At 46.7% G+C, this 26,924-nt stretch overlaps 2 protein-coding genes across 9 annotated transcripts in view; both read left to right on the top strand.

Annotated features, from left to right (window-relative positions):
- The window catches only part of LOC110514479 (protein FAM135A), a 50,455-nt gene extending 37,816 nt beyond the window's left edge, over positions 1-12,639 (top strand). For 4 of the 8 annotated variants that reach the window (XM_090217604.1, XM_090217607.1, XM_090217606.1 and 1 more), the window contains 9 exons: positions 231-422; positions 1,573-3,649; positions 5,463-5,623; positions 5,935-6,026; positions 7,027-7,124; positions 7,620-7,771; positions 9,806-9,916; positions 10,074-10,187; positions 10,604-12,639. In XM_090217604.1, the coding sequence (XP_090073730.1) occupies positions 231-422; positions 1,573-3,649; positions 5,463-5,623; positions 5,935-6,026; positions 7,027-7,124; positions 7,620-7,771; positions 9,806-9,916; positions 10,074-10,187; positions 10,604-10,809 (3,203 nt within the window). In that variant the 3' untranslated portion in view covers positions 10,810-12,639. Of the gene's footprint in view, positions 1-230; positions 423-1,572; positions 3,650-5,462; positions 5,624-5,934; positions 6,027-7,026; positions 7,365-7,619; positions 7,772-9,805; positions 9,917-10,073; positions 10,188-10,603 lie in introns of all 8 variants that reach the window. The other 4 variants (XM_090217600.1, XM_090217603.1, XM_090217602.1 and 1 more) reach the window with 1 other exon arrangement.
- Positions 12,640-15,246: 2,607 nt separating this feature from the next.
- The window catches only part of LOC118936588 (FERM domain-containing protein 6), a 31,574-nt gene continuing 19,896 nt past the window's right edge, over positions 15,247-26,924 (top strand). The window contains exons 1-3 of the mRNA XM_090217598.1: positions 15,247-15,464; positions 23,817-24,376; positions 25,626-25,716. Of these exons, the coding sequence (XP_090073724.1) occupies positions 24,296-24,376; positions 25,626-25,716 (172 nt within the window). The 5' untranslated portion in view covers positions 15,247-15,464; positions 23,817-24,295. The remainder of the gene's footprint in view (positions 15,465-23,816; positions 24,377-25,625; positions 25,717-26,924) is intronic.

Below are 26,924 nucleotides of genomic sequence, written 5' to 3'. Positions count from 1 at the left end.
GTGCCTTGAACATTTGAAGTGAGACTGGAAAGTGGCAACATGGAAGTGTTGCTTTGTCTTTCTCTATGAATATATTTGGTCTGTTGTGTATCGTCTCTCTATTTTCTGTCTGTTGATTCAGATTACTATGGCAACACCATTTCACCTCATGTAATTCTGGGTTTATGTAAATCTACTTGGTGGATAAAGGTCATTGAGATTTTCTCCGTACTCTGGTTTCCCTGCTTCAGATCGGGACGGGCCGTGGCTGGGCATACATAACCCCCGGAGTGGCTCCACGTCCTCCGGTAACTCTAAGGCCTCATCCTCTTCCACTGCAGCTGCCGCAGCATCCTTCCCCAGCCCCATCCTGGAGCCTCGGCCCCCAACCATGATGGACACAACCTGGCCCGATGACTGCCCAGACCTGCCCAAGTCCAAAGGTGTGTTGTTGTTAAGGTGTGTTGTTATTCATAGGAATAGTTACTATCATGATTACTACGCTAGACGTTCAGATGATAGTTACTACGCTAGACGTTCAGATGATAGTTACTACGCTAGACGTTCAGATGATAGTTACTACAGTACGCTAGACGTTCAGATGATAGTTACTACAGTACGCTAGACGTTCAGATGATAGTTACTACAGTACGCTAGACGTTCAGATGATAGTTACTACGCTAGACGTTCAGATGATAGTTACTACAGTACGCTAGACGTTCAGATGATAGTTACTACAGTACGCTAGACGTTCAGATGATAGTTACTACAGTACGCTAGACGTTCAGATGATAGTTACTACAGTACGCTAGACGTTCAGATGATAGTTACTACAGTACGCTAGACGTTCAGATGATAGTTACTACAGTACGCTAGACGTTCAGATGATAGTTACTACGCTAGACGTTCAGATGATAGTTACTACGCTAGACGTTCAGATGATAGTTACTACCCGAGACGTTCAGGTGATAGTTACTACAGTACGCTAGACGTTCAGATGATAGTTACTACGCTAGACGTTCAGATGATAGTTACTACAGTACGCTAGACGTTCAGATGATAGTTACTACAGTACGCTAGACGTTCAGGTGATAGTTACTACAGTACGCTAGACGTTCAGATGATAGTTACTACGCTAGACGTTCAGATGATAGTTACTACCCGAGACGTTCAGGTGATAGTTACTACAGTACGCTAGACGTTCAGATGATAGTTACTACGCTAGACGTTCAGATGATAGTTACTACAGTACGCTAGACGTTCAGATGATAGTTACTACAGTACGCTAGACGTTCAGGTGATAGTTACTACAGTACGCTAGACGTTCAGATGATAGTTACTACAGTACGCTAGACGTTCAGGTGATAGTTACTACAGTACGCTAGACGTTCAGGTGATAGTTATTGTGTGTTCTGCCCCCAGTGAGTACTGTCTCAGTCTATATGTCTTGGTAAATGTGGCACTGACAAATCCTTGACAATGCTTCCTTGAATAGAGTGGGAACCATGATGTTTTATCAGTTCATCTGAAGCACGTTGGGTTTGTGATAAAACTCCTTAAATATAAAACACATGCTTTTTCTTTGTATTAAAGGCAAGTCGGTGAAACTGAAGAAGAACGCCAAGACGGAGAGGGAGAACGCCAAGAAGCTCATCAGACAGGGATCCAAGGACTCTGTGGTTCTGGTGGCTTATAAGAACCTGGGGAAGGTCGCTAACTCGGCTAACCCTTCACAGCTAACACATGGAGAAACTGACCATGACAGAGAGGCCCAGGGAGAGGCTGGCCTGAAGCAGCAGAGGGAGGAGAGGGAGCAGGGGGAGAGGGATGCCTTGCTGGGGGTAACTGGGGGAGACTCCAACACTGACCTAAGGACTAGGATCTCCAAATATTTTCCTGAGCCTGGTGCTACCACCGCCGCTGGACAGGCAAATGCTGTTCTTAATTTTGACTCTCTCCTTGAGGACGACGTCCTAGTAGCTAGTGGCGTGGCTAGCCAGAAAGGTTACTTCACAGCCTTAGTGAGCTTGGACACACAGAACAAGCCGGCCCAGGCTGGTCCTGGAGCTGTAGCCGGATTAGCCACCACAGATAATAACCAAGTAATTAACAAAAATGCTGCCATTGACCACTGCAGCCAGCAGCTGCCCGATCACTACACGCCTGGTTCTACCGCCACTGGACTCAGGCACATCGAGGTCCAACCCAGTAACAAGGACCCGTACCAAGGAGACACAGTGACAGTTCTCCTGCCCTGTCGGACGGATGGGGATGGGACCTCCAAAAGAGATATCCCAGAAATCACCCAGACAGACCTGTGTATGCCCGACTCTAAACACCTTGCTATGAGAGACTGGAGTTCTGAGGTGTCTGACAGGCTTCGGGGTAGAGAGGTAATGACAGAGGTTAGTCAGAGGCCAGGCCTGGTGCTTCTACAGCAGGTGAAAGGTGATTGTATCAGGCTGCCACCAGACGGAGGTGCTGCTGTCCCCAGTGCCTCCTCCCGCCTCTCCGACTCTGGTATCGAGAGCGAGCCCAGTTCCTTCGCTATCCAGCTGGCTACCCAGGGTGGGGCCGTAGGGCTGGCTGGGGCCCCTGAGACTGAGTTGGGCCCCCAGCAGGCCGAACGGCCCCTACTCAGCCCTGCTCCCCGGCCTGTCCAGCCCACCTCTGTCCATAAGGGCAGCATGGGGACTGGAGAGGGCCTCAACCCGGAGAGCACAGTCAGCGCGGTCAGCGGCGTCCAGTCTTCCCTCACCTCCATCAACTCACTGCCCTCGGATGACGAGGCGGAGGGGGGTACGTCTGTGTCCAGGGGCTCCAGCAGTGTAGGAGGAGGGGAGGCCGAGGGGCCACCAGGCCCAGGGGGAATGAGGAAGTCCAGTGTTCTGGTACAGGAGCAACAGAGCCTGGTGTTCTCTGGAGAACCACCACCATCTGTCCCAACACGCTGCTCTGTACCCAGCCAAACGCACCCCGACGCTGGGTTGGGCCTCAACACCACTGCTAGTGGGGGTTCTGCATCTCAATATCTGCCTCCTAGGACTTTTTCCTCAACCTCTGAGTCAACACTTAACACTGATCCCAGGTTGTTAACAGGTTCCTCTGAGGGGGCTGTAGGGGGTCCAGGTGCCCCCCGTAGTGAGCCCCAGACAGCCTCCTACCCCTCCTCTAACTCCACCGCCAGCAGCAGTGACCTGGTCAAGAAGGGACTGGTAGAAAACTACTTTGGCTCGCGCTCCAGCACAGACGTCTCAGAGATCAGCCCTGTAGAGACGTCAGCTATCACCCTGGGGATACTGTCTGGAGCGGGGCCGGGGCCGCCTGTAGAGGAAGACGAGGAAGAGGACAACGAGATGATAGAGAACGGCTTCTACGAGGAAGGAGACGGCTTGGCGTTCGTGAACGGTGTCGTTGACGAGGAGGAGGAGGAGGATGAAGGAGATGGAGGGGCAGTAGGAAGGAGTATGTTGTTTGAACAATTGGGACTGGACCATGTTCAGGAGCCCAGGGGTCTTCCTCCAGGCTATGGTGCCCCTGTCCGCTCCCCCCTGGCCCCTAGCTCAGTGGGCTCTTCCCAGGGGAGACTTCTAGTCCCTACCCCCTCCACCTCCCTCACCTCCAACAGCCTGCGCTGGTATGACAGCGCCCCCACACCACAGATGAAAGCGTGAGTCCACAGTCTAGTCACCTCATGTCCTACGGTCCACAGTCTAGTCACCTCATGTCCTACGGTCCACAGTCTAGTCACCTCATGTCCTACGGTCCACAGTCTAGTCACCTCATGTCCTACGGTCCACAGTCTAGTCACCTCATGTCCTACGGTCCACAGTCTAGTCACCTCATGTCCTACGGTCCACAGTCTAGTCACCTCATGTCCTACAGTCCACAGTCTAGTCACCTCATGTCCTACAGTCCACAGTCTAGTCACCTCATGTCCTACAGTCCACAGTCTAGTCACCTCATGTCCTACAGTCCACAGTCTAGTCACCTCATGTCCTACAGTCCACAGTCCAGTCACCTCATGTCCTACAGTCCACAGTCTAGTCACCTCATGTCCTACGGTCCACAGTCTAGTCACCTCATGTCCTACAGTCCACAGTCTAGTCACCTCATGTCCTACGCTCCACAGTCTAGTCACCTCATGTCCTACGCTCCACAGTCTAGTCACCTCATGTCCTACGGTCCACAGTTTAGTCACCTCATGTCCTACGGTCCACAGTCTAGTCACCTCATGTCCTACGGTCCACAGTTTAGTCACCTCATGTCCTACGGTCCACAGTCTAGTCACCTCATGTCCTACGGTCCACAGTCTAGTCACCTCATGTCCTACAGTCCACAGTCTAGTCACCTCATGTCCTACGGTCCACAGTCTAGTCACCTCATGTCCTACGGTCCACAGTCTAGTCACCTCATGTCCTACGGTCCACAGTCTAGTCACCTCATGTCCTACGGTCCACAGTCTAGTCACCTCATGTCCTACGGTCCACAGTCTAGTCACCTCATGTCCTACGGTCCACAGTCTAGTCACCTCATGTCCTACGGTCCACAGTCTAGTCACCTCATGTCCTACAGTCCACAGTCCAGTCACCTCATGTCCTACGGTCCACAGTCTAGTCACCTCATGTCCTACAGTCCACAGTCCAGTCACCTCATGTCCTACGGTCCACAGTCTAGTCACCTCATGTCCTACAGTCCACAGTCCAGTCACCTCATGTCCTACAGTCCACAGTTCCATAATTTAATTTCTGCTTCTTTGATGGTTATGTCTTAAGCCGTAGCTAGGGAAATGTTGCTCCGTTAACTTTACTGTATTAGGTTGATTTGACAGGGACGATGCACCATTTGCACATTAATGTGGTTCTTTGTGGCTCAGTCTGTAGATAATGGCGCTTGCAACGCCAAGGGTCGTAGGTTCGATTGCTGTTGGGACCACCCATATGTAGAATGTATGCATGCATGACTGTAAGTCCATTTGGATTAAAGCATTTGCTATATGGCATATACACTGAGTGTACAAAACATTAGGAACGTCCTCCTAATATTGCATTGCACCCCCCCCCCTTTTGTCTTCAGTTCTTCACACAAACCGGTGCACCTGGAACCTACTACCATACCCTGTTCAGAGGCACTTCAATCTTTTGTCTTGCCCATTCACCCTCTGACTGACACACATACACAATCCGTGTCTCAATTGTCTTAAGGCTTAAAAATCCTTCTTTAACCTCTTTCTTCCCCTTCATCTACACTGATTGAAGTGGATTTAACAAGTGACATCAATAAGGGATCATAGCTTTCACCTGGATTCACCTGGTCAGTCTATGTCATGGAAAGAGCAGGTGTTCTTAATGTTTTGTACACTCAGTGTATATGCTCAGTGTACAGTAGTAGTATTATAATGATTATCATAATAGCTTATATTATTAATCAACATTACTGGCCAGGCAAATAATAAAAATGTCTTCCGTATCCTCGTGGTGTAGTTTTGTTGCGGCCAAAGAGGAGTTGAAGCAGCTGAGACTACCAGGGTTCCTGTACAGTGAGGTGGGAGACCTGGCCTCCAGTGTCCCTTACTTTAGCCTGGAGGAGGATGACAACTGTGACGAGGGCATCCACCTCATCGTCTGTGTCCACGGCCTCGATGGTAACTACACTTTATCCATTTAGTCAGATAATCAACCCATCTTGTTATCTGCTTCAGTTCTTTTGGCACAAGACATGTTGTGGTCTGATATATTGAAAAGCGATCTGGGTTTAAATACTATTGAAAATTTCAAATCCTTTACCTGGGCTTGATCAAGCTTGACTTGGCAATGGAACCAATAGGAAAGCCCCAGTAGTGGTGTTCCAGACATGTTAATGCATCGCTCATAGTATTTGAAAGATTTCAAACGGTATTTGAACCCAGGTCTAATGTGAAATATCTTGGGTGTTCCTTCATTCTGTGTCTTCCAGGTAACAGTGCTGACCTGCGTCTGGTGAAGACCTACCTGGAGCTGGGCCTACCTGGAGCTAGGATAGACTTTCTCATGTCCGAACGCAACCAGGTAACTAACCATAGTGTACCACACCTGAACCAACCGACACTACCTCATTATGGTACACCTGAACCAACCGACACTACAACATTATGGTACACCTGAACCAACCAACACTACCTCATTATGGTACACCTGAACCAACCAACACTACCTCATTATGGTACACCTGAACCAACCAACACTACCTCATTATGGGATACCTGAACCAACCAACACTACCTCATTATGGGATACCTGAACCAACCGACGCTACCTCATTATGGGATACCTGAACCAACCGACACTACCTCATTATGGTACACCTGAACCAACCAACACTACCTCATTATGGGATACCTGAACCAACCAACACTACCTCATTATGGGATACCTGAACCAACCGACGCTACCTCATTATGGGATACCTGAACCAACCGACGCTACCTCATTATGGGATACCTGAACCAACCGACACTACCTCATTATGGGATACCTGAACCAACCGATACTACCTCATTATGGGATACCTGAACCAACCGATACTACCTCATTATGGGATACGTGAACCAACCGATACTACCTCATTATGGGATACGTGAACCAACTGACACTACCTCATTATGGGATACCTGAACCAACCGACACTACCTCATTATGGTACACCTGAACCAACCGACACTACCTCATTATGGGACACCTAAACCAACCGACACTACCTCATTATGGTACACCTGAACCAACCAACACTACCTCATTATGGGATACCTGAACCAACCGACACTACCTCATCTGCCTCTTTACTTCACATTTTTATGGGACGTTATGTATTTCAAGTACATTCGTACTTGATTGACAATCAACATTGGATGGTTAATAGGAATTTCTTCTAGTTTCGTCTCATGGGAGTGCAGTATTGTCACGGGAGTGCAGTTTCGTCTATATCTTCTTATGAAAGTGCAGTAAACAATGCCTTGTCCTTGTCAGTCTGTAGAACTTTAGGTCTGACTTTTTGTTGTTTTCCCCACAGAATGACACGTTTGCTGACTTTGAGCAGATGACAGACCGGCTGTTGGATGAAATAGTTCAGTACATTCAGATCTACAACCTCACCGTCTCTAAGATCAGGTACATATGGGTTCTTCAGGTCTACAACCTCACCGTCTCTAAGATCAGGTACATATGGGTTCTTCAGGTCTACAACCTCACCGTCTCTAAGATCAGGTACATATGGGTTCTTCAGGTCTACAACCTCACCGTCTCTAAGATCAGGTACATATGGGTTCTTCAGGTCTACAACCTCACCGTCTCTAAGATCAGGTACATATGGGTTCTTCAGGTCTACAACCTCACCGTCTCTAAGATCAGGTACATATGGGTTCTTCTCGGTCCTTTAATAAGTTAGTACCTAATGATATCTCAGAAACCACTGGCCCAATTCTGAGGAAACTTGGGTGAATGATGCATCTTGCCATAGAGATCAGTCATTTACAAAATTACACTGATTGGCCCAAGCTATAGGGTTGCTGTGTCATTCGTGGGGGACGACATGTTTACTGTTACCTTGTTTGATTTGAGCTCCTGCGTGATCTCTGACCTGTATCTATATTCTCTGTTTCTCAGCTTCGTAGGCCACTCCCTGGGGAACCTGATAGTTCGTTCAGTACTTACCAGACCCAGGTTTAAATGTTACCTGAGCAGACTTCACACCTTCCTCTCTCTGTCTGGACCTCACCTGGGTACCCTGTACAACAGCTCTGCTCTGGTCAACACAGGTATGTCTCTCTACACGATACCCTCTACAGCAGGGATCATCACCTAGATTCAGCCGCGGAGCGATTTGTTTATTTTCTGGAGCGGATGGTTGGGGAGGCCGGAACAATTATAAATAATATTCAAATTGACCGCAAGAAGCTCAAATATATATGTTTGACTAAAACATAGCTATTTCAAACCTTGCTTATATTTGTATTAGATCATGTGTGTTTGATGCGTGGGAATACTTGGGAACACATTTCTTAAATTCACTAAATTTGGAGCTGATTTCCTGGTGTTTTTAGCATCTTTTATGTCCAACGATGAAAATTCGGCACACAATTTGTATTTATTTTTGCTCAGAAAACTTGGGAGGGGCGAAATAAAACCATCCATGGGACAAAATCGGACCACTGGCCACCAGTTGGGATTTTGAAGAATCTGACAAATATCCTACCTCATTAGATTGATTTAGTTCATGCTCGCAGTGTGTTTGCGAGATGCCGTACAAAAGGCAGTTTTAAAACCGTCCCGTGACTCCTGCAGCGTCTACAGACATCCACCAAACAAGCAAAAACCGACTCTATAAGAATGAGTGTGACAACTGATAGCCCATCTATAAGTGACTGTCAGTCAATCAGGTGGCTAGCTGCCTGCAGAGACTTCTATTGCAGAAAATCTGAAGGGCTCTGGCTAGTAGTACTTAGCTTCTTACATCATCTTTCTAACTGGCTAACATTTAAACAGATCCTGCCTCAGCAGGAGAGAAAAAAATAGGCTACTAAGTTGTAATAACTGTGGTTTACAGAGAGTAGGTTACTGAGCCAGACAGTGATGTGGCGCTCAGTGGTGAGGCTGAGGCAGGCTACAATGCATGCAGGAGGAAGCAGAGCAGACATTTAGACAATACTTTAAAACCTCTTTGGGCTAGGGGGCAGTATTTTCACATTCGGATGAAAAGCGTGCTCCGAGTAAACTGCCTGCTACTCAGGCCCACAAACTAAGATATGCATATTATTAGTAGATTTGGATAGGAAACACTCTGAAGTTTCTAAAACTGTTTGAATGATGTCTGTGAGTATAACAGAACTCATATGGCAAGTGAAAACCTGAGAAAAATCCAACCAGGAAGTGGGAAATCTGAGGTTTGTAGTTTTTCAACTCATTCCCTATCGAAAACAGTGTAAATGGGGTCATATTGCACTTCCTAAGGCTTCCACTAGATGTCAACAGTCTTTAGAACGTTGTTTCAGGCTTCTATTGTGAAAGGGGAGCGAATTAGACCAGTCAGAGTAGGTGGCTCAGTTGAAAGCTATGAGTTGTTTATCGCACGCGGCTGTGAGCACGAGCTCTGTTCCCTTTCCTTTCTAAAGACACAAAGGAATTGTCCGGTTGAAACATTATTGAAGATTTATGATAAAAACATCCTAAAGATTGATTATATACATAATTTGACATGTTTCTACGAACTGTAATGGAACTTTTTGGACTTTTCGTCTGGACTTAGTTCCCGCGCCTTGTGCATTTGGATTGGTGAACTAAACGCGCAAACAAAAAGGAGGTATTTGGACATAATGATGAACTTTATTGAACAAAACAAACATTTATTGTGGAACTGGGATTGCATTCCGATGAAGATCATCAAAGGTAAGTGAATATTTAACGCTATTTCAGACTTTTGTGGACTCCACAACATGGCGGATATCTGTATTGGCTTGTTTTGGTGGCTGAGCGCTGTACTCAAGATTATTGCATGGTGTGCTTTCGCTGTAAAGCTTTTTTGAAATCTGACACACCAGTTGCATTAAGGAGAAGTTTATCTTTAAAAACACAGGATACAGCATTCAATCTAAAAAGCTCCTAGCTTACAATTTTTATTTTATTTTTATGTATACTATTCCAGGAAAGTGTACTGTGAAAATGTTGAATGTATACTTCCCTTTAACTACGACACTGTGCTACGCTCAGTCAAGGAAACAAGTCATTGTCTTCCGCTCCCTGGTTGATTTAGTCAGTCTTTAACCCCTGTGTTCCCCCTCCTTCCTCCCTCCCAGGCCTGTGGTTCATGCAGAAGTGGAAGAAGTCTGGCTCCCTGCTCCAGCTGACCTGCAGAGACCACTCTGATCCCAGACAGACCTTCCTCTACAAGCTTAGCAAGAAATCTGGTGAGTTGAGAAGAGTAAAGATTATTGTTGTTTTTTACAGTGCAATTTGTTACATTGTTAACACCTGGTATCAATCTGTTCTCCTGGGCATTTAAATGAAGCTTGTTGTCTATTGTTACATGAATAACAGGTGTGCTGTGTCAATGTATTGTGGCAGGTCTTCATCACTTCAGGAACGTGGTGTTAGTGGGCTCTCTGCAGGATCGTTACGTCCCATATCACTCAGCCAGGATAGAGATGTGTAAGACAGCCCTGAAGGACAAACAAACAGGTGGGCCCTACATATTTATCAGAGCAGGCCCCAAACGTGTGTCCCACAGGACATTTATTCACAGTGTAGACAAGCTACTGGACCAATAGTCTGGTTCTTCTCGCTGCTGCTTGCTGTTGGGGCTTTGCTAGGCCGGGTTACAGTTAAGCACTTTGACAACTGTTGATGTTGAAATGGCTTCATGAATACATTTGATTGATTGTTGTCATGTATGGCTCAGTTGGTTAGAGCATGGCCCTTGCAACATTAGGTTTGTGGGTTTGATTCCCGGGCCACCCAGATGTAAAATGTATGCACACGCTTCTAAATGGAGTTTATTCTTGTTCTTATTCTCTCTGTTACTCCCTTTTTTTCTCTTCAATCCCTTTCTGTCCCTTCTCACTTCCCCTACCCCTCTCTCACTCCCCCTCTCCCAGGTTCAGTATATGTAGAGATGATAGAGAACCTGTTGCTGCCGGTGCTCCAGAACAGAGACTGTAACCTGGTGCGTTACGATGTCATCCATGCCCTGCCCAACACCGCCAACTCCCTGATTGGCCGAGCAGCACACATCGCCGTCCTCGACTCGGAAATCTTTCTGGAGAAGTTCTTCCTGGTCGCAGGCCTGAAGTTCTTTCAGTAGGAGGGGAGGGGTCTATGAATCCAACTAATGGCTGGAAGGGGGGATGGGAGGGGGGCTCTACCAATCTAACCAATGGCTGGAGCGGAGGGACGTTTTTTCAGTAGGAAGTAGGAGTGGCCACCCAATCAAATCAATGACTGGAGGAGGGAGAATGGGGGCCTCCCAATCAATAACCTGGTCCCATATCTGTTTTGACCGTTTTGGTCAACTCCTATAGTCATTGACATGCCAAAAAAAAATGTATGCATTGTATCCTGTGGAGGTCAAACTAACTCCTGTGGAAGGAGTTCACACATTTAAGACCATGTCAGTGATGCTGAAGTGAGATCTCTGCCCATCTCCATCCAATTACCATAGAAGTTGGCAAGACTGCACAAACTGATCTGGGACCAGGCTAGCAAATAAAACCTGTGGCTGGAGGGATAGGGGAAGAGAGGAGGACGTGGAGCATACATAGAATATAATTACTAGACCATCAATCTAGTGATGCTATTTCTATCATGTGTAGCTTATATTACCTCACTGCATCCAAACCCCAATTCTCAATATTGTATCTGGTTGAGGCGTACGGTTTTATAGATGCATCTGCTTCCATATGGAAGATCAAAATTCTAATATCAGTGTTTATTTTTAGTTTTTTTTAGCTCTTTTTTTCATTGGTTTGTTAGTGAATGTTCCTCATTTTTATTGTTCTACTTCCGTTTTTCAAAGGATGATTTCAAGTTGATTTTACGAATGTACTTGTGGTGGGGGGATGGTTTTCCTTCTCATATTGTAATCTTTTCAGTGTTATTTATCTATGAAATTGTTATATTTTCACATGGTTTTGTTCAAACCATTCATTCATTTATTAAGACGATTGCAATACCGATCTGGAAATATAGCTGCTAAAAATGGTGAGCTGACTCATCTTCTCATATTGTCGTCACCTTTATTTAAAAGGTGCATTTTCTTAAACAACAACAAATTAGTCGTAAAGTCAAACTATTATACTCTTGCATTAATTTGCACCACAACTGTATAAAAACAAACTGATTTTCTACTGAGGATGGTCATTTTTACTAAGTACATATTTTACTATCAGAATTTTAATTTGTGTTATTTTTTCATTTTACAAAGGTAAAGGCTTCCAGTCTAGTCGAACTAACTTAACGGAATCAATTTGATTGTAACTCGGACAATGCAGCCTGGGACTTATAAGGCTTTGCGGTTTTCTATAGCTCTGGACCAGGGCGTTCGGTGCAGGTTGTTGGCGCTGAGCCTTCCTGAACAGGGGAAGAGACAACTCGTTGCGCAATGGACCAGAGCTAGGTTTTATACTGTATGCTGTTACTTTGCCATTACAGCATCGTGCACAACACTAAACCCAACCTGGTGTTGGGAACATTATACGAGCCTTGCTTGATTAAAGCATGAGAACATTTTATTACAAGAGGTTTAAATAAACTCGTTCAACTGTTATAGCCAGAAGGGTCGTGTTCATTAGGGCTCACCGTAGCAAAACGTTTTCTAACAGAAAGCAAAAAAAGCCTTGCTTATTGGACAAGTTCATGTAGGGAAGAACCCTGTTTGATTCTGTTTTCTTCCGCCTGGTGCCAAATGAATACGACCCAGATGTAAAGGTGGGGTGTAGCCAAGGGTCAGTACTTATGAATAGCACATATTTTGGTTCATGGAGAGTATTTATGTTTTGCTGTCATAGATGGGTGGGTGTATTATTTATGCTTTTTAACATGAGTATTGTTTTTAGATATAAAATCAACTTCTCATTTCTTTGTGAAAATGGTTTGTATCATTGCACTCTTTACCATTAAATAAATGTATTATAAATATTTGTTGGTCTTTTTTTGCTCATTTATGCAATTTGGTTGAAAGTTAAGAACTCAAATGTTTGACTAGATGGTAGTGTATGTGGATTCCACTGCAAGATAATCACCTTTCCCTGCCAGAGAAAAAAAACAATTGGCAATAGTATGGTTTTCAATCTATTCCATCTCCAGAAAAGGTTATCTAGGCTTGAAGACGAGGAGCCTGGATGAAAAGGTTATCTAGACTTGAAGAGGACTAGCCTAGATGAAAAGGTTATCTAGACTTGAAGACAAGGAGCCTGGATGAAAAGTTTATCTAGACTTGAAGACGAGGAGCCTGGATGAAAAGGTTATCTAGACTTGAAGAGGACAGTTCCTTATGGAACTGTCATGCCAACTCCTTATGGAACTGTCATGCCAACTCCTTATGGAATTGTCATGCCAACTCCTTATGGAACTGTCATGTCAACTCCTTATGGAACTGTCATGCCAACTCCTTATGGAACTGTCATGTCAACTCCTTATGGAACTGTCATGCCAACTGCCAAGATGGCTGACAATGAAATGACAATGGAGTAGGCTAAAAACAAATGAGGCCATTTTATTCCGCCATCAAATAAAGTGTCTCTGGTTGTAATGTTTGATGGATTTGGGATGAATGTTCCTCATTATTTGAGGTTGTGTAAAAACAAATGACAGTCAACCATCCTAGGAATGTGTGAATGGACATTTATTAGTAGGCTATGCCATTTATTCAGTGTCTACAAGCCTAGTTTACCCCTCGCTCCCTTGCCCCTGTTTGGAGTAAATCATAAAAGCCTGTTGCAACCAGCTGATTTTAGGAATGTTGTCGCCCATGGTAACACAATGGAGTCCCGATTGACCTCCCTCTCCACACACAAACGCCTCCCCTTTTACCCCAGTCTCTCCTCTCTCGACGCCCCCTTTCAGAGAGCAGAGGGGCATTGTGGGATGACGTAATGTGTTCCTAAATGAGACAGTCCTTCAAAGGAACTAAACTAGGTTGAGCTGACTGCAAGAAAGAGGAGTGGGGGTGTAGGGGTCAGAGGGCGGTAGATGAGGGGTGACGGGGTGGTGAGGTTTGGGGAGGGGGGGGTGTTATTAGGCTCATCTCCCCCTAAGATGACGGGAAGTAGACAATGGATGGCCATCTTTTCTTGACTTGAAGAAAAGGTCAACAGGGCCAGGGAAACAAAATACCACAACACCAGGTGTGAGTCTGTCAACAGTATTGTCCAGAGATCACAGTCCTGGGGGCAGTTTATCCACCCTCTTTTACACATCCTGTCCACCAGCAGACTGCAAAGTTGTTAAACATCTCACACAGTCTAATTAAGGCTTGATAAGAGGACTGGGGCTGATTTCTTTCTCACAGACAGGTGTTATGTAGTATATATGTGTCAGATGATTGTCCGGAAATTAGCAACTGCTTAAACATGTAATCTAACTCTGGAGAATATCCCTTGAAATGACCTATTAGTTCACGACTAGCCTTAATCTGTGTCCTCGAAACCCTCCTATACCATTAAAGCATCTGTTAGAAAATCTCATCACAACCATTAGCTAAACGAGATAACAATAGAAATCAACAGGTTGATATGGAGACAGCAGTATGGTCTCGGACTGTGGACCTAATTAGCTGTAATCTCATATGAACTAATGCTAATCTGGGTAATCTGCCTCTTATTGGGGTAAACCCTGCCAGACTGGCTCAAACATTCATTATTGTTGCATTCCCTGGATTATCACCCCAGACAGTTAATGAGGCTTGAAACTGAATGCACCATGGCTAACTCGTAGGACATGGTGGAGATACAATGTTGTGTTTTTAGTTTAGGGAAGGTTAGACTTCCTTCATTTTTCAACATCAAATTAGAAAATACATTATCATATAATTTAAATTATGGAGGCAAATTTTAGACTTGTTTTACATTTCAATTTGATTAATTGGATTCGAAGAATGATTTCTAATTTCTAATTTTCATTAAATATGGCCAAAAAATATTTTCTTTCACACGTTGATGGGCTATATTAGCATATTATAGTGGTGAGTAATGAAATTAGCATGCTGTCAATCATGCTGAATCATCCAGGTTACCATGCAATAAAAACGTGGCCAATAAATTATAGCGAGTGTACTTTGGGATATCCTGGTTTCACACTCAACTCACCTATTGAACCGAACACAAATGTAATTCTAATATGCATAGTCACTTCACCCCTACCAACATGTACAAATGACCTCAACTAACCTGTATATAGCCTCGTTATTGTTGTTTTATTGTGTTACTTTATATTATTTTTTACTTTAGTTTATTTGTTAAATATTTTCTTAACTCTTCTTGCACTGTTGGTTAAGGGCTTGTAAGTAAGCATTTCACGGTAAGGTCTACTACACTTGTATTCGGTGCATGTGACAAATAAAGTTGGATTTGATTCTAATATTGAATATCAAACCTAGTTGATTAACATGGACGTTATGTCAGTATGGGAAAGTACATTGTTACAAGTATATAGGCCGTCATTGTAAATACGAATTCGTTCTATTAATTGCAAAATATAGACAGTGTAGTTCTCAGTTATGCTAAAACACCCCTTCGACTCATTGCAGTTGGTCTAGTCCAGGCTGCAGCGTCTGGCTCAGCGGAGGAGCATCTTGAAAGTTTTTCAACATCACGCCAATGTTGTTACTTTTTCACTGTCCTCCAGAACTCTCAAACTACGTTCCGTTATTTTAGGGATCATTTGTCTCATTTCTATGTCTGGATAACCTCAACAACATCGTTTTGTTTAAGATATTCAGGTGTTTGCTGGTTTCATCTGTCGGTAAGTGTTACTTTTCAACTATTTAGGGCGGAGATTGGCATAACATGCAAGCAAGCATGTTGCTCTTCTATTCCGCGTTAATGTTTTTGTTTATGTGTGTTCATGATGCGTTTAACGTCTCCATTATTCATTCAATACAGTATTGCATTATTTCGGCTATTATTTTAGTTTGTAGGCTACTTAGTATGCACTAACGTTGCCTAGTAAATACATGTTTATGAATCGAATACATTTTGATAAGCATACACCTGCTCCGATGTGATATCGTTATGATCATTCTCTAATTGAATTACATCACATCACATACTTTTAACCAGGTTGGATGTACATTTGCATTCAGCAAGGAAAGTATGGATATGATTATTTTGTAAGCAGGTGCGCTCATAGCCTCTATTGCTCCGAGGCTACTTGGCGATGCTTTATGAAATGTTTCTCTAATCTCCCAGGTTCCTTCAATGACACCTTCCTCTCAACCCGTTGTCTGTGTTCTGAAGAAGTGTTGTACACTATATTACAGAGGCCTGTTAGTGTTCAAGCTTTCTGTTTTGCTTTCTGCATGATTAGTTCTAAAAAAAAACAAAGGTTATTGTTACCCCAAGCATCCACAGAAAATATCCACGTTTCCACGTCCTCAGCCTTCCATACATATTTCTCCCTAACTCTGTCCCTCACTCTGAAACTCTCTCTCTCTTTCTCTCAGTCTGTCTCTCTCTGACCCTCTCTCTCTGCTCCTTGTGTAATAATTGAATGTTACTCTCATATTCCTTGGAAACCCCCAGATTTTAGTGTTGGATCACTCTCAATGTTTCTTTCAAAGGTTTCTAGTCTCTGCACCATGAAATGGATGCCTTGCTCATCTGATATTGGAATGCTGGATGGTTATGAGGTGATTAGTTTCAGTCTGGTGGTTTTGTGTGTGTGTGTGTGTGTGCGCTTCCCCAGTCCCCTCATCGAGATTCTACCGGTACACTGAAGTGTTCACTTCACTGTTCAACAGAGCAGTCCGTTGGCAGCTCTTTGCACCTTAAAGGGCTTGAACACTACAGTGCAGTAGTCCAAAGTGCACCTCAAATGGCACCCTATTCCCTATATAGTGCACTAATTTTGGCCAGAGCCCTATGGGCCTTGGTCTAATGTAGTGCATTAAGTAGGGAATAGGGTGCCATTTGAGATGCAAATGGCATGTAGAGTGCAGCGGTCTGGTGGTGCAGCGGTCTGGCGGTGCAGCGGTCGGTCTGGTGCAGTATTGTTTTTGCACATTAAGAGCGTGCTAAGAACAAGGGGTTATAATAGTCTTGAAGGGGATTTAAGGCCTTGCAGATGTCTGGGCTGACTGCTCTCATGTGATGCCAGGTCTGAGGAAAACATGGCTTCAAATACTATTTTAAATCGTCCAAATACTTTAGCTGTGCTTGATTGAACCTGTTGCAATGGAACTGATAGAAAAGTGTTAAAAGTGAAGTGCGAACACCGCCACACCTGGCATCCCATACAGGGTAAAGCAAAACAACTACATTATTTATACCATTTCAAATAGTAGTTGAAACTAGGTCTGGATGCCAATTCTGAGGTCACTCTGGTTAGACTAAGGGGATGTCGGAGGGGAGGGATTTCACAGGGATTTGCTCAGGGATTTCACTATGAGGCCAATGGGGATTTAAAACAGTTACAGTTTTAATGGTTGTGATATGAGAACTGAAGATGGATCAACAACATTGTAGTTACTTCACAATACAATTCTAATTGTATAAAGCAGTAAAACTGCAAAAAATGTGGCAAAGAAATTAACTTAGAAATCTCTTCGAGACTTGTGCCAAGCTTATAGAGACATACCCCGAAAGACTCAGCTGTAATTGCCCCCAAAGTTGCTACTACAAAGTATTGACTTAAATGAGGTATTTCATTTTTATTATAGGGTATTGTGAGGGGAAAACATTAGATTCAATCCATTTTGAATTCAGGCTGTAACACAACAAAATGTGGAATAAGACAAGGGGTATAAATACTTTCTGTGTGTTGTCAAGCCTATCAGACACACTATGTCGTATCTACTTTAAGTCTTTTTGACACCAGTCAGTTCCAATCTTACTGCTTCACATTTTAAAGGGGAAATCTGGGATTCCACCACCACTTTTTTGGTACAGCTGTGGGATGGGGCTGGAGAAATGTAACCACTCAACAATGCATGGACAGAGCTATGAATGCAAGGACTCAGGTGCAAGGAATCACCACATTCCATTCGTTGCATCCTTCATCTACTCATCTATTCAAAACCATTGGGCCAAAGTTCCCTTTGTCAACAGAAACTGTGACGAAGGATTGAACCGTCTAGTCTAAGGAATGAACTCACGTCTGTCTTATGCACAACTCACATTCCTGGACGCCTTGTAAAAACCAACGCTGTACTCAACGCCAGTCAGGCTTTTCTTTTCAACTCACCTCTGCTACACTGTTTTGCAGCGTGAGTAAGATGGTCATCTACTGTCTCTGAAGGTGTCAGACCTTTTGTTACTGGGTCATTCCATATGAATTCACTCACTTTTTGACTACACTCCTTTTTAGATTTGAAAAAATCCTTCCAAACAGGTTTACCCGTGGTAGAAGTGGTCAGAAAGTGCCGGAAACATTCAGGAGATAGAGGTGACCCGTTTTGCATTCCCCGCCCTACCATGAGACATCCATGTCTTCTACAATGAAAATGATAAACGGATGAGTTTGATATCATTTGAAGGCTTACAAACAGGGAGGGTTGTAAAACTATTTGATTATTATTATTTTTTTAAATGTGGTTAAGATCATTTCAGATGATGAGGCAGATCGTTTTTAGATCCTCTCAGATGTCTCGTTTTCACGTATGTTGTAGCTTAGACCCTATCTGACATTGTCTTAGGTGTGTTTTTATTTGAGTTTTTAGGTTTTTTTTAGTTGTTGAATTTGACCCCTTTTTCTCCCCAATTTCGTGGTGTCCAATTGTTTAGTAGCTTGTCTCATCGCTACAACTCCCTTACAGGCTCGGGAGAGACGAAGGTTGAAAGTCATGCGTCCTCCGAAACACAACCCAACCAAGCCGCACTGCTTCTTAACACACCAGCCACACCAATGTGTCGGAGGAAACACCGTGCATCTGGCAACCTTGGTTAGCGCGCACTGCGCCCGGCCCGCCACAGGAGTCGCTGGTGCGCGATGAGACAAGGATTTCCCTACCGGCCAAACCCTCCCTAACCCAGACGACGCTAGGCCAATTGTGCGTCGCCCTACGGACCTCCCTGTCACGGCCGGTTACGACAGAGCCTGGGCGCGAACCCAGAGTCTCTGGTGGTACAGCGTCCTTAACCACTGCGCCACCCGGGAGGGATTAGGTGTTTGTTGTGCCCGTCACCGGTTGAGACACAGCATTCTCTTGAATGCTTGGAGGCTCCACACAATTGAATTGGCAATGTTTTGGCCTGTGGACATCACCTTCCTCAGGGGTTTACAGAGAGATGAAAACTGGCCTTTGAAAAGGTTAGGCAGTACATGATTATTCAAAACAACTAGAAGCAAAATGGCAACAAAAAAAAATCACAAGGAAGTTCCAAACAAGGGATGTTCACACAGTAGTGGGGGCTTCCTGAACACAGGTTCCTGTATAGTCTAGGACCGTAGAGAGTTTTGCCTGGGCCCTGGGGATAGTATGACTTCACAGTCAAATGTCTCAGAACAAGGCTGGCTTTTCAGGTTTGGCTTTGCTGCGTGTTGTGTGCTGTTCTTCTGAGTGGCAGGTGTGAGACTTTGTTTGAACATGCTGTCCAGAGTACCTCTCAGGAGTTCTCTTACACATACCTTCAGATTGGACTTTAATTCTTGGAGGTGAGTAAGACTAATAACGTTTATAAAGGACTGTTTTTATTGTTCCTCCTTGGAGGACGTAAACACACCTAGTAAAGTACCTCGTGTGTTTTCTTTCAAATACTTCAGGTACATTAGACTGGCAGAATGGAACCAATACTACTAGAAGTCTGATAAATCTCATGTCTCCATGGGCGTGTCAGTTAGTGGGAATAATAACGCAGAGTGAATATCATAACAGGTGTGATGCACATAAAAAACATGTTTAATCATGTCATGACGGGTGTGGGTTTGACATCAAGACACTTTTCTAAATGTAGGAGTTGGGTAACGTGTTTCATCATGTTTGAACAGAACAGAACAGACCACAGCAGAGGCTTGCCCTTTTAGGATCACAGAGGAAGTTGTTGTTTTTTGGATTGTTAGTTTAGTAGCCACTAGCCACTTGTTTTCTGTGAACAGCTTTAAAATGTTTTCAGGTTTCATTTGCCTTTCCTCGAGCATCTTGGCAACAGAACATTATCACTGGGAAGGCTGTGTTTTGGGGTTGCCCCTCTGCCCCCCGACCGACCCAAATCCCTGACTGGTACAATCCACTGCTGATTAACAAAGAGCCTGATCTCGCCAAATCAATGAATCAGATTAATGATGTGAGCCCTACAGAGTCCGGCTCTGGGCCAGACCTGGGGAGGAAAGGGCCTGTGTGGTTTCACATGGGAATTTTCACTCCTTTCGTATTTGTGTGCTTATCAAAAGGGATTGACATGAATGGATGGGAGGCAGATTGAGGGGCTGTAGATATGGTTTAGTATAGGCTGTAGATGTGGTTTAGTATAGGCTGTAGATATGGTTTAGTATAGGCTGTAGATATGGTTTAGTATAGGCTGTAGATATGGTTTAGTATAGGCTGTAGATATGGTTTAGTATAGGCTGTAGAAGAACAGTGGGACTGGGATTTAATAGTATGATGTAGGCCTAGGCATCCAACCAGCTGCTGAGGCCGGCTTCCTTAACTACACAACCAGCTGCTGAGGCCGGCTGCTTTAACTACACAACCAGCTGCTGAGGCCGGCTGCTTTAACTACACAACCAGCTGCTGAGGCCGGCTTCCTTAACTACACAACCAGCTGCTGAGGCCGGCTGCTTTAACTACACAACCAACTGCTGAGGCCGGCTGCTTTAATTACACAACCAGCTGCTGAGGCCGGCTGCTTTAACTACACAACCAGCTGCTGAGGCCGGCTGCTTTAATTACACAACCAGCTGCTGAGGCCGGCTGCTTTAACTACACAACCAGCTGCTGAGGCCGGCTGCTTTAATTACACAACCAGCTGCTGAGGCCGGCTGCTTTAATTACACAACCAGCTGCTGAGGCCGGCTTCCTTAACTACACAACCAGCTGCTGAGGCCGGCTGCTTTAACTACACAACCAGCTGCTGAGGCCGGCTGCTTTAACTACACAACCAGCTGCTGAGGCCGGCTGCTTTAACTACACGACCAGCTGCTGAGGCCGGCTGCTTTAACTACACGACCAGCTGCTGAGGCCGGCTGCTTTAACTACACGACCAGCTGCTGAGGCCGGCTGCTTTAACTACACGACCAGCTGCTGAGGCCGGCTGCTTTAATTACACGACCAGCTGCTGAGGCCGGCTGCTTTAACTACACGACCAGCTGCTGTGGCCGGCTTCCTTAACTACACGACCAGCTGCTGTGGCCGGCTTCCTTAACTACACGACCAGGTGCTGTGGCCGGCTGCTTTAACTACACAACCAGCTGCTGAGGCCGGCTTCCTTAACTACACAACCAGCTGCTGAGGCCGGCTGCTTTAACTACACAACCAGCTGCTGAGGCCGGCTGCTTTAACTACACAACCAGCTGCTGAGGCCGGCTGCTTTAACTACACAACCAGCTGCTGAGGCCGGCTGCTTTAACTACACAACCAGCTGCTGAGGCCGGCTGCTTTAACTACACAACCAGCTGCTGAGGCCGGCTGCTTTAACTACACAACCAGCTGCTGAGGCCGGCTGCTTTAACTACACAACCAGCTGCTGAGGCCGGCTGCTTTAACTACACAACCAGCTGCTGAGGCCGGCTGCTTTAACTACACAACCAGCTGCTGTGGCCGGCTGCTTTAACTACACGACCAGCTGCTGAGACCGGCTGCTTTAACTACACGACCAGCTGCTGTGGCCGGCTGCTTTAACTACACAACCAGCTGCTGAGGCCGGCTGCTTTAACTACACAACCAGCTGCTGAGGCCGACTTCCTTAACTACACAACCAGCTGCTGAGGCCGGCTGCTTTAATTACAAAACCAGCTGCTGTGGCCGGCTTCCTTAACTACACAACCAAAATCAAATCAAATCAAATCAAATGTATTTATATAGCCCTTCGTACATCAGCTGATATCTCAAAGTGCTGTACAGAAACCCAGCCTAAAACCCCAAACAGCAAGCAATGCAGGTGTAGAAGCACGGTGGCTAGGAAAAACTCCCTAGAAAGGCCAAAACCTAGGAAGAAACCTAGAGAGGAACCAGGCTATGTGGGGTGGCCAGTCCTCTTCTGGCTGTGCAGGGTGGAGATTATAACAGAACATGGCCAAGATGTTCAAATGTTCATAAATGACCAGCATGGTCGAATAATAATAAGGCAGAACAGCAGCACGGTCAGGTGGACTGGGGACAGCAAGGAGTCATCATGTCAGGTAGTCCTGGGGCATAGTCCTAGGGCTCAGGTCCTCCGACAGAGAGAAAGAAAGAGAGAAGGAGAGAATTAGAGAACGTACACTTAGATTCACACAGGACACCGAATAGGACCGGAGAAGTACTCCAGATATAACAAACTGACCCTAGCCCCCCCGACACATAAACTACTGCAGCATAAATACTGGAGGCTGAGACAGGAGGGGTCAGGAGACACTGTGGCCCCATCCGAGGACACCCCCGGACAGGGCCAAACAGGAAGGATATAACCAGCTGCTGAGGCCGGCTGCTTTAACTACACAACCAGCTGCTGAGGCCGGCTTCCTTAACTACACAACCAGCTGCTGTGGCCGGCTTCCTTAACTACACAACCAGGTGCTGAGGCCGGCTGCTTTAGCTACACAACTAGCTGCTGAGGCCGGCTGCTTTAATTACACAACCGGCTCCAGGCACCAAGACTCTCGAGGCCTGTTCCAGTTGATAGCTCCATCAGGCAGGGAGCAGGGAGCAGGGACCAGGGAGCAGGGACCAGGGAGCAGGGACCAGGGACCAGGGAGCAGGGACCAGGGAGCAGGGAGCAGGGACCAGAGAGCAGGGACCAGAGAGCAGGGACCAGAGAGCAGGGACCAGAGAGCAGGGACCAGAGAGCAGGGACCAGAGAGCAGGGACCAGAGAGCAGGGACCAGAGAGCAGGGACCAGGGAGCAGGGACCAGGGAGCAGGGACCAGGGAGCAGGGACCAGAGAGCAGGGACCACAGAGCAGGGACCACAGAGCAGGGACCAGGGAGCAGGGACCAGAGAGCAGGGACCAGAGAGCAGGGACCACGGAGCAGGGACCAGGGAGCAGGGACCAGGGAGCAGGGACCACAGAGCAGGGACCAGGGAGCAGGGACCAGGGAGCAAGGACCAGGGACCAGAGAGCAGGGACCAGAGAGCAGGGACCAGGGAGCAGGGACCACAGACCAGAGACCAGGGACCAGAGACCAGGGACCAGAGAGCAGGGACCAGGGAGCAGGGACCACGGAGCAGGGACCACGGAGCAGGGACCAGGGAGCAGGGAGCAGAGAGCAGGGACCAGGGAGCAGGGACCAGGGAGCAGGGACCACAGAGCAGGGACCAGGGAGCAGGGACCAGCCGTGTGGACTTGACCAGATAATGGTTATAGAGGAGGAATGCACCAGTCTCACCATGCTGTTTATTCTCGTCCGGATAGCGGATTGGCCTTTTCTTTTTAGACTGATTGAATTCCTTTTTGAGTCAATCCCAAAAAATATCAACAACAAAGTAGATGGAAATACAAGTGGCCTTTGTGGTTAGACTGATGTCTGAAAGGAATCAACCACTTTATATATGTATATTTATGTTACCTTTATTTAACTGGGCAAGTCAGTTAAGAACACATTCTTATTTACAATGACGGCCTACACCGGCCTAACCCGGACGACGCTGGGCCAATTGTGGGTCGCCCTATGGGAATACCAATCCCAGCCGGTTGTGATACAGCCTGGAATCGAACCAGGGTCTGTAGAGACGCTTCTAGCACTGAGATGCAGTGCCTTAGACCACTGCGTCACTCAGGAGCCCAAAATGTGATCCTGTTGAAAAAGGAAATCAATAAATCTGTTTTCTTCAGCGCTACTCTGTGTTCAATGTTTAATGCTTTGTGTGTTTATAACCAATGCCATGCACTGTTATAACCATGCTATGCACTGTTATAACCATGATATTCTCTGTTATTGCTATGTTATGCCTGGTGTTACATCTACAACGTCTTTAAAGCTTTTATGACTCAAAAACGTCTCTCGGTCTCTTTGTCTTTTTAGACAGCAGAAAATGAATGACACATTCCCCCTAACCAGAAAGAAGAAGTGAAGGAGTGGGGAGATCGTTGGAGAGAAGAGAGAGAGAGAGAGAGCGACTGAAGAGGGTCTAAACTGAAGGAGTGGGGAGATCGTTGGAGAGAAGAGAGAGAGAGAGAGAGAGAGAGACTGAAGAGGGTCTAAACTGAAGGAGTGGGGAGATCGTTGGAGAGAGAGAGACTGAAGAGGGTCTAAACTGAAGGAGTGGGGAGATCGTTGGAGAGAGAGAGACTGAAGAGGGTCTAAACTGAAGGAGTGGGGAGATCGTTGGAGAGAGAGAGAGACTGAAGAGGGTCTAAACTGAAGGAGTGGGGAGATCGTTGGAGAGAGAGAGAGACTGAAGAGGGTCTAAACTGAAGGAGTGGGGAGATCGTTGGAGAGAGAGAGAGACTGAAGAGGGTCTAAACTGAAGGAGTGGGGAGAGGATACTTATTGCAGACACCATGTCTGTCTCCACCACCAAACAGGAGAGAACCCTGTGTGTTCTGCTCCCTAATAAAGAACAGCTGGACATCACTGTGGGGGTGAGTACGTCCCATTATGACTCCTCCTGTTGATTCTGTAGGTATTCCATGAGTCAGCCAGGGGGGTTTCTATGGATTGCTTTTCAATGAAAGGTTTTAGTCCTGGGCCAGTAATGTATCAAGAGTATTTCTAGTCCCGTACTATAAAATGTATGGAGTTGTACATGGGATCCATGTCTGGGAGGTCACTTCACTTTTTCTGTGTTACCCTGTTTATAGCAGTCAGCCTGTTAGTCACCCTGTTTATAGCAGTCAGCCTGTTAGTTACCCTGTTTATAGCAGTCAGCCTGTTAGTCACCCTGTTTATAGCAGTCAGCCTGTTAGTCACCCTGTTTATAGCAGTCAGCCTGTTAGTCACCCTGTTTATAGCAGTCAGCCTGTTAGTCACCCTGTTTATAGCAGTCAGCCTGTTAGTCACCATGTTTATATCAGTCAGCCTGTTAGTCACCCTGTTTATAGCAGTCAGCCTGTTAGTCACCCTGTTTAGAACAGTCAGCCTGTTAGTTACCCTGTTTATAGCAGTCAGCCTGTTAGTCACCCTGTTTAGAACAGTCAGCCTGTTAGTTACCCTGTTTATAGCAGTCAGCCTGTTAGTCACCCTGTTTATAGCAGTCAGCCTGTTAGTCACCCTGTTTATAGCAGTAAGCCTGTTACAGTCACCATGTTTATAGCAGTCAGCCTGTTACAGTCACCCTGTTTATAGCAGTAAGCCGTTTACAGTCACCATGTTTATAGCAGTCAGCCTGTTAGTCACCCTGTTACAGTCACCCTGTTTATAGCAGTAAGCCGTTTACAGTCACCATGTTTATAGCAGTCAGCCTGTTAGTCACCCTGTTTATAGCAGTCAGCCTGTTAGTCACCCTGTTTATAGCAGTCAGCCTGTTAGTCACCCTGTTTATAGCAGTCAGCCTGTTACAGTCACCCTGTTTATAGCAGTCAGCCTGTTACAGTCACCCTGTTTATAGCAGTCAGCCTGTTTATAGCAGTCACCCTGTTTATAGCAGTCAGCCTGTTACAGTCACCCTGTTTATAGCAGTCAGCCTGTTTATAGCAGTCAGCCTGTTAGTCACCCTGTTTATAGCAGTCACCCTGTTTATAGCAGTCGGCCTGTTACAGTCACCCTGTTTATAGCAGTCAGCCTGTTACAGTCACCCTGTTTATAGCAGTCAGCCTGTTAGTCACCCTGTTTATAGCAGTCACCCTGTTTATAGCAGTCACCCTGTTTATAATAGTCTCCTCTCTCTCTCAGGTCAAGTCCACAGGGCAGGATGTGTTCAATCAGGTGTCTGAGCTCCTTGGAATAAAAGAGCTGCACTTCTTTGGCCTGACAGTGGTGAAGGGTAAGTTGTAACTTCTACACAGGCCAAAACCAGCCCTAACCCAGGACACCTATTCATAAAGTGTCTCATAGTAGGAGTGATGTTCTGAGATCAGTTTACATTATACATCATAGTAAATTAGATTATATGGACGGGGTGGGGACCTGATCCTAGATCAGCACTCCTCCTGAGACGCTTTATGAATGTGGACCCAGGCCTCTGAGACCTACCCTGCCCAACCACACACCCATTACCATGTCCAAGCGCCCCCTACCCTGCCCAACCGCCCCCTACCCTGCCCAACCGCCCCCTACCCTGCCCAACCGCCCCCTACCCTGCCCAACCGCCCCCTACCCTGCCCAACCGCCCCCTACCCTGCCCAACCGCCCCTTACCCTGCCCAACCGCCCCCTACCCTGCCCAACCGCCCCCTACCCTGCCCAACCGCCCCTTACCCTGCCCAAACGCCCCCTACCCTGCCCAACCGCCCCCTACCCTGCCCAACCGCCCCCTACCCTGCCCATCCGCCCCTTACCCTGCCCAACCACGCACCCCTTACCCTGCCAAACCGCCCCCCTTACCCTGCCCAACCACGCACCCCTTACCCTGCCCAACCACGCACCCCCTACCCTGCCCAACCGCCCCTTACCCTGCCCAACCGCCCCTTACCCTGCCCAACCACGCACCCCTTACCCTGCCCAACCACGCACCCCTTACCCTGTCCAACCACGCACCCCTTACCCTGCCCAACCACGCACCCCTTACCCTGCCCAACCACGCACCCCTTACCCTGCCCAACCACGCACCCCTTACCCTGCCCAACCACGCACCCCTTACCCTGCCCAACCACGCACCCCTTACCCTGCCCAACCACGCACCCCTTACCCTGCCCAACCACGCACCCCTTACCCTGCCCAACCACGCACCCCTTACCCTGCCCAACCACGCACCCCTTACCCTGCCCAACCACGCGCCCCCTACCCTGCCCAACCGCCCCCTACCCTGCCCAACCGCCCCTTACCCTGCCCAACCGCCCCTTACCCTGCCCAACCCCCCTTACCCTGCCCAACCGCCCCTTACCCTGCCCAACCGCCCCTTACCCTGCCCAACCGCCCCTTACCCTGCCCAACCACGCACCCCTTACCCTGCCCAACCACGCACCCCTTACCCTGCCCAACCACCCCTTACCCTGCCCAACCACGCACCCCGTACCCTGCCCAACCGCCCCTT

This window comes from Oncorhynchus mykiss, chromosome 23 (genome assembly GCF_057628025.1).
Source record: "Oncorhynchus mykiss isolate SJ-2025 chromosome 23, ASM5762802v1, whole genome shotgun sequence".
Taxonomy (NCBI): domain Eukaryota; kingdom Metazoa; phylum Chordata; class Actinopteri; order Salmoniformes; family Salmonidae; genus Oncorhynchus; species Oncorhynchus mykiss.
The sequence above is the reverse complement of the archived record's forward strand: the minus strand, read 5'-3'. Positions and strand labels throughout refer to the sequence as shown.